Source organism: Frieseomelitta varia, unplaced genomic scaffold (genome assembly GCF_011392965.1).
Source record: "Frieseomelitta varia isolate USP_RPSP 00005682 unplaced genomic scaffold, Fvar_1.2 scaffold_259, whole genome shotgun sequence".
NCBI lineage: Eukaryota > Metazoa > Arthropoda > Insecta > Hymenoptera > Apidae > Frieseomelitta > Frieseomelitta varia.
In genome coordinates, this window is record NW_025109989.1 from 255,515 (window position 1) to 266,466 (window position 10,952).

At 29.1% G+C, this 10,952-nt stretch overlaps 2 protein-coding genes across 10 annotated transcripts; both read left to right on the forward strand.

Moving 5' to 3' along the window:
- Positions 1-258: 258 nt before the first annotated feature.
- On the forward strand, positions 259-6,846 carry LOC122528804. Of its 9 annotated transcripts, none has more exons than XM_043654315.1 (4): positions 259-520; positions 1,020-1,114; positions 1,790-2,014; positions 3,183-3,355. In XM_043654315.1, the coding sequence occupies exons 2-4, from the start codon at positions 1,033-1,035 to the stop codon at positions 3,215-3,217; spliced, it is 342 nt and encodes a 113-aa protein (XP_043510250.1). In that variant the 5' UTR covers positions 259-520; positions 1,020-1,032; the 3' UTR covers positions 3,218-3,355. The 9 variants fall into 9 exon arrangements, with proteins under 9 accessions (XP_043510250.1, XP_043510248.1, XP_043510252.1 ...); XM_043654313.1 differs by lacking the exon at positions 3,183-3,355 and adding an exon at positions 5,012-5,208 and having other exon boundaries at positions 260-520; XM_043654317.1 differs by lacking the exon at positions 3,183-3,355 and adding an exon at positions 4,948-5,087 and having other exon boundaries at positions 264-520.
- On the forward strand, positions 5,689-7,685 carry LOC122528803 (ankyrin repeat domain-containing protein 39-like). The gene is made up of 3 exons (XM_043654312.1): positions 5,689-5,774; positions 7,006-7,141; positions 7,223-7,685. Exons 2-3 carry the CDS (start codon positions 7,027-7,029, stop codon positions 7,675-7,677), a joined length of 570 nt encoding a protein of 189 aa, XP_043510247.1. The 5' UTR covers positions 5,689-5,774; positions 7,006-7,026; the 3' UTR covers positions 7,678-7,685.
- Positions 7,686-10,952: the final 3,267 nt, after the last annotated feature.

The following is a 10,952-nucleotide window of genomic DNA, read 5'->3' on the forward strand; positions in this document are numbered from 1 at the left end:
GTTACTTAGTTATTTTGCTTATTTTAATCGTAATTTATGCAAATTGATTGATAAGTTAATTGATAAATTCGTATAATATGCCAATAAAATGAAAATCTTTATAGCGAAAAAATGATAAAAATCAAAATTATTTGATCGAAGAAATTATTGGAAAATTTTGTTTGAGAATAAAGTATTATCCAACCACCGCAAAGTTTTAATGCATTCAATAATAAATAATACTTGTGAACTTAATTGAAAAACCACCCAAATGTTTGTCGTTCGAACTGTTTGGAATTTGTAAATGTTGATACTAGTTATATGTAGTTAGGATGTTAGAATATGCGCACTTTCGTATCTTGCAATTGCTGTGTCATGTGTCCATTTAATTTCATTTCCTTCCAGTCTAAAAATCTCAACAGTGCTCTTATTTCTCAAGAAATCGATTTGATCGCGTCATTTTTAGTAATTGATAGTAAAGTATAAAAAGATTTCTAATTAAAAATAGCATCGGTGAATTAAATTTTGTACATATTAACAGGTGAGTACACCTAATTTAATAAGAATTATTAACAATAATTCTGAAACAGAAGGTTGACAAATAATGATTAATAAGAAAATTGCATATGTGTGCAATATGTGTGTGTCAACAATATCTATCAGATATACACAATTAGTAATTGTGTCTAAAAATTTTAAAAGTATAAAAAATGTAAATTAATACAATTTTAATTACCAAAAAGTAATTTAATTTCTTTTATTGTAATGTAATATTTATATATTTGTAGTATCTCTATTGCATTAAATTAATAACTGAATAATCGTGCTTTTACATAATAAATTACAATAATTATTCTAATAATTGAGTTTATAGGAAGAAACATTATATTTATATATATACATATATACCATATGCATTTATTAAGAATGCATTATTAAATTTAATAACTGGTGTTAAAATATAAAGTTTATATATATCAGTATAATTTAAGTATACATGTATGTCTTATAATGTAAATATTTATTAAAATTTGTGGTAGAATAATAGTATAGATGCCATACATTTTGGTACGTGGAAATCTTGCATCATATGGTCACCGATATCCATGGAGAGTTTTAGTATCAGGTCTTAAAGGTATAATATTTTGTCTTAAAGCTTAAATATTTAATATACTTATATTTAATTTATTAATGTAATAACAGTTTAAATAATAAACGTTGCTAATTGATATTAAATTTTTAGTTTTTGAATATAAAATATTGCAATAAAGAAAAGACACAGATAGATTTCTTTCTAAATCTACATATTGATAAAGTAATTAATCAATCAATTGTCATTTATATTAATATGTTTATTAAATGTTTTCTGAATAAAGAAATCAACCAATATAAAATCATTTGACAATATAAAATCATTTGAGTAATTCTAAATTTATCATGCAATTTAAATATATTAGTTAATCTGAAATAAACACAATTTGAAATTTATTAAAATATTTTTTAAAATTAATACATTAATTTAATAAATAAATATAAAATGACTTTGTTTGTATTATTTTATCTAAATTATGATATGAGTGTAATTGATATCTTATAGGTTAAGTAAAACGATACGTCTGCTGACATTACTTCTTGATAAAATGATAATAATTTATCGCGTATATTGTATGCAAGATCATTCATATCGCTTTTCAATTGAATTCCGCTGGACGTATGATTTTTATAATTCTTAATTTTGAAATGTTATATATGTAAAAAATCGAAACAAAATAACGTTGAAAACCTAGTATGACATTCACGTGTGTTATAGCATCAGATATAGAACAATTGAGCCGCTTTGCTTCTGGGGGATATTGTGATGATTCGACAATAGTGTATTTGCAACATCCTTGTGTAATATTAACTGCTTTAGAAGTTCTTGGTTATAAAGTCGTAGCATCTTCAAGTACAAGTGTCAAACAAGATTATAATGAATACATGTGGACTATGAGAAAAGATTTTTCTGAACCTGAACCTGAACCTATTATCAAAACAGGTATGATTACGTTATAATAACCAATTTATTTTTATTGATAATTATACGATACATTTTGCATCAAAAACCTAATACTTTATTATTTTAAAATTAATGAACATTATTTTCATAAAAATTGGAAATTCGTACTCAAAATGATCGCATAAATTTATAGCTTTCGTTTTTATGTAAATTTCATTTACGTCTTAAATACATAATGTTAAATAAACACGTATTTTTATTTTTAACTTTACACTTTACATACTCTATAAATGAAATGTTATAAATTTTTTTGTATGTAATCTCATCGAGAAAAATGCAGTTAAGAGTACAGATTTAAAATGTTAACAAGTTAAAGATTACATTGGAATACTAATTTTCGTATTCATTTTTGTATCTTTTTGTTAAAATTTTCCACTCACAAGATATTTTAATATTTTGCTTAAAGAAAATATTTCCTATAGAAATAATGTTTTACTAAATTATGCAAAATTTTAATATATATTTTAATATACATTCATACATATATAAATCGCAACAAATTATAGGATTCAAAATATTTATTATTTACAAATGTACGATACATTCTCATAACAATGGCGAACACGCATATATCTCTTACAGAGGTTATGTATTTAATGACTAACGTTTTAATTTGATGCCACGGCATCAAATATATTCTATTAAATAATGATCATTTTATGCAACAATGTTTACGTATGTAAACGTGTAACGAACATATTCCTTAATGCAATATTTGCTTAAAATTTTCGTTGTTGCATAAGTCAACAACTCGTTTTATTACGAATTTGCATTGATTTTTATTATGCACTAAATGTATGCAAATTTGCCAAATTTTTGATAATAAAAAATTAGTTTGATTACTTGAACAATTGAAAGGTATATAATCTTAATTTATATGTTTAAAAAGTTGCAAATAAACTGTATTTTTTGATATCTTTTAAAATTATTAGAATTAATTTAACTTTTGATGCTGCGCTAATAATAATAATACTTTTGAATGTAATCTTTACATTGTAAATCAATTTTTTTCATCTTTAACTTGTGCTCATTTTCCTATACAAACATTAAAGGTTTTAGTTTTGATTCCGTATAAAAAAAAAATGTATAACAATATATAAATGACGTTCTATAAAAAAATTTTTGTTTTTATTGTGTTAAATCTCAGTTGGCTCCGTATTTGAAAAATTGAAAGTCTTGTAAACATAAAATAAATAAAACATATAACAGTTTGAAAACATATATTGTGAAACTTGAAAAAGGAGACATAATAAAGAAACAAGGAATTGTGTGGAACTACTATAATAAAAAGATGTTGGGATCTCAAGTGATTACATTTTGTAAATTTTGTAATCAGTCATACATTCAAATTGTTACTTGTATGAAACGATATATGGAAAGATACCTAAAGTGTCCAAAAGATGTCAGGCAACAATTTAAACGTAACAATATCGCATAACGAGAAACAGAAAGCTAATAACCTTGACATAAAGTGAATTATGGCTGATCAAAATACGAAAGAAGAATTTAACAATTTAAAACTTGAGCTATCCAGATAATTGGGTGGCTCAAGTTTTATTTGAAACACTTAATGCAATAGCACAAAACATGACGTTATTAATGCAGATTAATGGACAAAATTGCATAAATCAAAATAGTGCAGTCGAAACCACAGATGAAAATTTTGCCAGTTGAAATGCGGAAACAAATCAAAATGATACTTCAACTACTACATCTGATAATTTAGAAAAAAAATAATTTACAATCGAAATTATTGTTAAATTATACAGTTAGTTTTTAAAAATAGTTATTTACAATAAATTTTTAAGATAACTTTAAAAATTTTGTATAACTACACCTCAAGAATATGTGTGTCATCAAAAAGAATCAAGTAGTCAAGTAGTCAAGTGTGTCAAAATTGTCTCAGTCTTACTTGCAAAATAAAATATCTGAAGATGATTTATTTCATAAAAGAGCCGCAAGAAAATTTGCAGAATTTGAAGTACAATGTAAAATGTTAGAAATAGAAAGATTACAATGGGACTTTCACAAAGAAAAATATACCCGTTGGTCTTATGAACTTCGTATGATGCAATATAATGAACAAAGAGTAAAATGTAATTTAATGGAGACCTAAATAATAATTATATAAAATAATAATTATATCTGTTGGTCATGAATAATACTATTGCATACTTACATAATATTTAAAATTCAAGATTGACCTTATTGTTAATGAAATATAACTATAGAGATAAAGAGAAAAGAGAAAGATATTATCCATTTTAAAATATGACTTATTGTGAATATCTATAAAAAGAATATTATTGTGAAAAATATTGTGAATATTTATAAAAAATATGCATTTTGCATATTTTTTTTTTATATAATATTTTTAAACGAATTATATGATATTGAGAAATATATTTGAGTCTAATTGTTTGGATTTTTTAATTTAATTTTTAATTACTATAAATTATATATATATATATAAAATTATAATATACTATAATATACTATAAATTATATATATAAAATTATACTATAATATATTATAAATTATATATATATATATAATGACTTGTCTTTTCCTCTACATACATTAAAAAGAAATTAAATTATAAATTTACGATGTTATATAATTTCTATTTTTTGCTTAAATATAATATTGTAAGTTTATTACAACATACTGCCTAATATTATTTTAAATAAAATTTTTTTATCGATTTTACTGTAAACTTTTTTTATTATCAAACATAAAAGTATATTTTTATTAAAATAGAAGTATTGATTTTTTATTTATGAAATTAGACATACTTGTATTGTGTATAATATTCTTAATATTATATAAGATCTAGCAATTAAATAGTAGGATTTTCTCTTTCAAGAGAAAATGAGGGAGTTATAAAATATGTTTATATTTTTCCCAACAGCATTCTAGAAGCAACATTTTTCTTTTGACAGTAAAAGACAACGAAGTTTAACAATCCCTTTTAGCTCAACAATGTCGCAATCAGGGAATACATTCGTCGGAAAATCAGCCAGCATAATAAATGATGAGAGTTACTATTACATTGGCTTAAAAGGCTCCCCATTTGGGGCTGTGAGTTTTGTGGTTGGTTTAAATTCGGACGAAATTTTGGCTCTTTCCGAGCGTTTTCCAAAGTCTGAGGCAAAAGTGTCCAACGGCATTATGATCACAGGTGACCGATCGATCATTTTATACAAATTCTTTTCATGACTCATTAAATTTCATTTACCTGAAATATTTTTTATTTCGTTTTTTGTAATATCGTTATGTAAAATACAATATATAAGTTTTATGTATGAAAAATGTTCTGGATAAAATGAATCCTGATTTTTAAATTATATATTTTGTTTCTGGAAGTTGATAGTAAAAGTAGTAATAATTAGAATATTTTGTTAGTCATTACATATTTAGTAGCTGGAATTGTTTTCATTTGATAATAAAAAATTATATTTATAAATATCGTGCATTAAATTTACAAATAATATTGGGTATATTTTTGTCGAAGACGAGAGTAGTATATTCGTACATTTTTGCAATTATGGAATATTTCTCTTAATTTATGCAATAAAATTTATTGCAGGACCACCTCTTTCCGTCATTAACGCCTTGGCAGAATTAGGATATCGAGTTATTGGTACCACGGGAGACATTGAAATATTTTGGACACTGCGAAGGGAATTGTAAAATCAACAGGACTATAATTTATAAAAAACTACTTATACATTTAAAGTATGCGTGCGCATTTCCTAATATGCACGCAAATTAAGAAACCAGTATGAATATAGCATTATTTAATTATATAAAATATTTATATACAAAGAACACACGTAGATAAATAAAATAGTGTGTATCAACTTTCGTGTACAAACTTTCGTTATTAAATTTTTATCAATATTTTTTAACTTGCTTTAGGAATGTATATTTTTTATCTGACGTATATTTGTACCAACAGATTTTCACAAGTAATTTTAGCAAATTTTCATATATTACATTTAATAGATTAAAATTACATCGTTTTATACTTAAATATATTTAATTTTTACTATCTCGAGATGAATAAAATATAAAATGTATTCAGTTTATTTTTATATAAATTAACAACAAGACTGTACAAAATCAAGTTTCTAGTTTTTATACTTTTCTGGGTCAAATAATATCTTTTTTTTTTTGAGCTACTTTATTAATTATTATAAAAACGCATAAAAATAATATGCTCATAAAATTAAGAGAGATTAAAAAAATAATAAGGATATCAACGCTTATCTTTTTCGCTATTATTATATACAGTATCAATATTAACCTTATCATTTTGTGCAATACTAATCCGGTTTATGTCTTCTTTATGTCTGAGACATTCTATATTTTCTATTTGCAATTTAATTTTTAATTAAATTGAATTGTTATGTTTATGTTATGTTATTTTATTTGTGCATATTTGAACATTTTTATACAATATACGGAATCAAAACTAGCATTAATATTATATAATATTGCAAAAGAATTTACATTGTATTCACTATTTGTTGAATTCATTTATGAAATGATAAGGTTATATTATATTTGTTGGTACAGTATTATGCTAAAGAAAATCAGTAATAATTATGGAACTATTAAATTTATAATAATATTATAATACATAAAGGTCGATTTTATATACTGGCCTTATTCTCATGTACAAATTCGATATACAGACACGCATATATCATAAAGTTATACACATGTAAACTATATAAACAAAATACATTTTTGCATATTGTCAATGAACATTTATTGAAAAATATATGACTGCTATGATTTAAAAGTGATATTTTATGTGCCTTCTTCACAATTATCTATGAATTTTAGAAATATAAATATTTATTTTTATACATATATAATTATGTAATGTTCGAATTTACATACGATAAAAATATTGTTAAGCACAATTTTTCTTTTTTTTTCTTTTTTGATGAACTGCTAGGTAATTACATCTGCAGCAAACATGGAACACAGTCATAACTGTAATAATCGTAATACATGCTGCAGTATAAATAGCAATATCGGTGTCAGTCAGTCTCTTGTGGAAATGGAGTTTGAACGTGGTATATGGTACGCCGGTAAATAATTAAATTTATTTTATCTTAACTATACTACTGTATTTTTTAAATTATTGTTAATAATATTTATGTAATTTTTAGCGCAATATAATGATTTGGATCGTGTAAAGACATTATTGAAGAAAGGTGTTTTACTTAATGCAGAAGATTCTGCCGGATATACAGCGTTGCATTATGCAGCTCGAAATGGACACTATGAAATTTGTAATATTTTATTAGAAAATGATGCTGCAGTGAATATAAAAACACGTTGTGGACATGCTACTGCTTTGCACAGAGCAGCTATGCAAGGTCACTCGGAAATTGTCGAACTATTGTTAAGATTCAATGCAAACCCTAATTTAAGGGATGTTGATGGCCATACTGCTTTGCATAGAGCACTTATGGCACGCTCCATATCTGTTTGCAAACTATTGATACCATGTACTAATTTATCATTGCTGAATAGTAACACGCAGAATATAGAACAGTTAGTAAAAGAAAAATGTCCTGACATTTTACCATTTTTAGTAACATATATGAATAAAGAAAAGTAAGTAAATAATCACTGAAAATAATTTAAATCTTCTAAATTTCTTAAATTTTTTACTGTTCTAAATTTTTTAATTTTCTTTTTGAAAAAAACCAATGATGATCCAAATATTAATGTTTGCAATAGAATAAATATGTAACGAAAATGGTAAATGGGCTTGTGATATGGATTTTTCAAAAATACCAGATTTTTTACTACTATTTTCTAATTCGTTAACAATTAAGTTATAACTGTATACAGATATATTGTTAATGGCAATAAATTGATCTATACAATCCTCTTCCGCTTATACGTACATATTATCAATATTTCAAAAATAGGATCAATATTTAAAAACAAAATGTAGTTCTGTAGTATCAGTATAAAAATCATCATATATGCAAATATACATTTGTAAGTTTATTTTATGTGAACAGTGATTTCACAATTGGGTGAGTATAAAAATTTTTCAAAATAAATGATGTGAGAAAGTGGGGAGGGGGGGGGGGGTGCAGACACCGCAGCATCAAACACGATGAAGGAACATAAGCGTATAAATAAAATTGATGGACACGCAGCGTCATTCGCGCGGTTCCATGTGCTCGTCGGAACGGAGAGAGGGTCGTGCACTTGATATTGAATCGTTCGTGCACGATCGTGAGTATTCGGGTTGGATCGGGAGTAATCGTTCGAATTCGACAGTGCTCGATGAGTTGCGGTACCTACGCGGAGCGCAGTATGCACGGCCGCCGGAGCCCCCTCGCGATAAATGGTGGTGCCATCTAGCGGAACATCTCTCGTCTCGTCTCTCTGTACGACTACAATCGTTGCATGGAGCCAGTCGTTTCACGAATACCGCGGGTGGTTTGCGCGAAGGCTCGCCGCCGCCTTTAGCCGTTGCGCGACGGATCGTCCGTCGTTTCGCGGTCCGAGGTTCGTCCGCGTGTCTTCGACCACCTTTCCCGCCTGAATTGTTCTGTGGTTTTATTCGTCGATTTGAGTGACAATCGCGAGCGATGTAATCGCGGCCTGACGTCACACGGCTAATCAAGTGCACACACGAATGCAACACAGGCGCGCGCGCCTGCCACTCGTATTCGTATACACGGATGGTCTACGTAGCTGCGCACGGTATACTACGTACACACATATAGGGCCGTGCACACGGCTATACTGATAGAAAGAACGAAGCAAAGGGAAATAGTGTGTGAGATCGCGAAAGACGGAGGAGAAAGAACGGAAACCAAGAGATAAGAAAGAAAAAGGGAGATATATATATATATGTGCCTATACACATATATGTTGCGTAGAAAGAGAACGGTATTAGAGAAAAGGGGTGAGGCGTAAGACGTATACACAGAGGACAATTCACACTCGCATACGTCTATATGGGCTTGTGCAAGCCTTTCGCCTTTATAAAATATTACGCATATATATTTTGAGTGAAGAAAAGACGAGACTGTAAGAGGCGCGATCTTTCTTTCTCTGTTCAGTACGTTCGAGCCTCGATTTTTCTCGAACGACGTGTTTTTCGAACTCTCTGCAAAGGATTTCGCGTTTTCGACACGTGTGAGACAAGGCTATGAAATAGAATAAAGAAGAAAAAGAGGTGGTGGAGGAAGAAGAAATACTAGTAAGAGCGAGAGAGAAGTATCTACATCTCGTGGCGCCCCGTTGTGTTTTTCTACGGAAAACTGTGCTCGGAACCTGCGTGAACTTTCAGAGTGGAAGAAAACGTCTAGCAAACGCGGAACGAAGAGAGGAAAAGTCTTCTTTCGGAAATGACGAACGACACGAAGCGGAAAAAAGATAAGAAATTTCATTTAGTACGTCCTCGTCGTCCGGTTGGTTGAGTGTAACGCGTGTAACCAAAACGAGAAGTTCGCGCTGGAGCGACCAACTTCAATGGACAAAACAAGTTTTATTCCAGTCGAGCCCAGAGTCAGTGAGTGTAATATAATTTTCGTACGTTATCTCTTGTCGAAGCCCGTCTTTCATTTTCTCGCTGTTGCGTGAAACACTTATCGCGAGCATAGGAGTGTGTACGCGTGACACGATCGCTAGTGTACCTTGTTCGCGCGATAATAAGAAAGTGGGGTCTCTACGTTCCGTTTTTATTAACTTGTCGGACGGTCCACTGCTTTGAGAGTCAAGTTCGTCGCGCTTCGCTGTACGCGCCGTCTGGCGCGCACATATTTCCTCGCGCTTTCGGTTGCGCTCCGCGACGAGCTTTCTATATTCCCCAAGTGAGATGAAACATTTCCTCTCTAGCATATCGGGAATCATCGGTAAGGGTAATTACGCGAATTATGCGAATTACGCGACAGTTATGTGCCTTACACTTTATTCGCATTTGCGTTTTCGTTACGTCCTTTCCGTACTTTCTATCATTTTCCAAAGTTATAACTCCTTGACCCAGGTCGGTGTAACCTGGATTTTTCAGTTCAAAAACCAGTAAAATATGTCGAATAGAACATACGTTTATTTTGGTAATTGTACCATCTCTCGCAAGTAGAAGTAGTGCCATATTGGATATATTTTATTAAATTAACGATTTTCCATGTAGTACGTATGATACGTGACAGTGCGCGTTAAAATTGAGAACACTTTGAAAACTAATTTTCATCGTCTGTGAGAGGATTAAATTTAATTTAAAGTTTTGCAATAGTGAATCGACGTAATAAATTTGACATTTACACGAAGCTTGTTACCAATTTCGAATGCAAGTTGGCTTAATTTTGAAGATAATTTATAATTACATCGCGTAAAAAATATTGTCCAAAATGCATTCTCTCGTACTTGTTTCGAGCTGTCAAGTCGGTCGACGAATCTTGAAATTTCACGGGGGAAAAAAGTAGTGCCCGTGGGTAGAGAGAACGTAAGCGTCGACGACAATATCGATCAACTTTTCCCAAACGTGCCTCGGTCTACATATGTTCGGAAGCAGAATGGGGTGTGGACATGCGCATATACAGACCATTGTATTAGTAGTGCGTTGTCAAGTGCGACGCCATGTGATGCGTGAGATTGTGATACAGCAATAAGCGTTTTTCGGTTCACAAAAAAAAAAAAAAAAAAAAAAGAAAAAANGACAAAAGAAAAAGAAAACGATGTCCTAATTGAAATTAATGTGCTCGTTATTTGACAACATGTAATAAATTGGCGCGACGACAATTTGTGTAAAAAGAGGTTAACTACGTATGATTGTCAGATTTTGTGATTCGTAATGATTCATTATTAAGTGGTAATTTAAAAATTATCATTTTTTAGTATATTCGAGAAAAAGTTATCCAAATTATC

What these genes read in the sequence shown, in the direction of transcription:
- LOC122528803 (XM_043654312.1), top strand. Translation starts at nt 7,027, where the DNA reads ATGGAACACAGTCATAACTGTAATAATCGTAATACATGCTGCAGTATA. An exon ending in ACGTGGTATATGGTACGCCG is followed by an intron (nt 7,142 to 7,222) that starts GTAAATAATTAA and finishes TGTAATTTTTAG; the next exon opens with CGCAATATAATGATTTGGAT.
- LOC122528804 (XM_043654313.1), top strand. Translation starts at nt 1,033, where the DNA reads ATGCCATACATTTTGGTACGTGGAAATCTTGCATCATATGGTCACCGA. An exon ending in TTTAGTATCAGGTCTTAAAG is followed by an intron (nt 1,115 to 1,789) that starts GTATAATATTTT and finishes CGTGTGTTATAG; the next exon opens with CATCAGATATAGAACAATTG. An exon ending in TGAACCTATTATCAAAACAG is followed by an intron (nt 2,015 to 5,011) that starts GTATGATTACGT and finishes AATCCCTTTTAG; the next exon opens with CTCAACAATGTCGCAATCAG.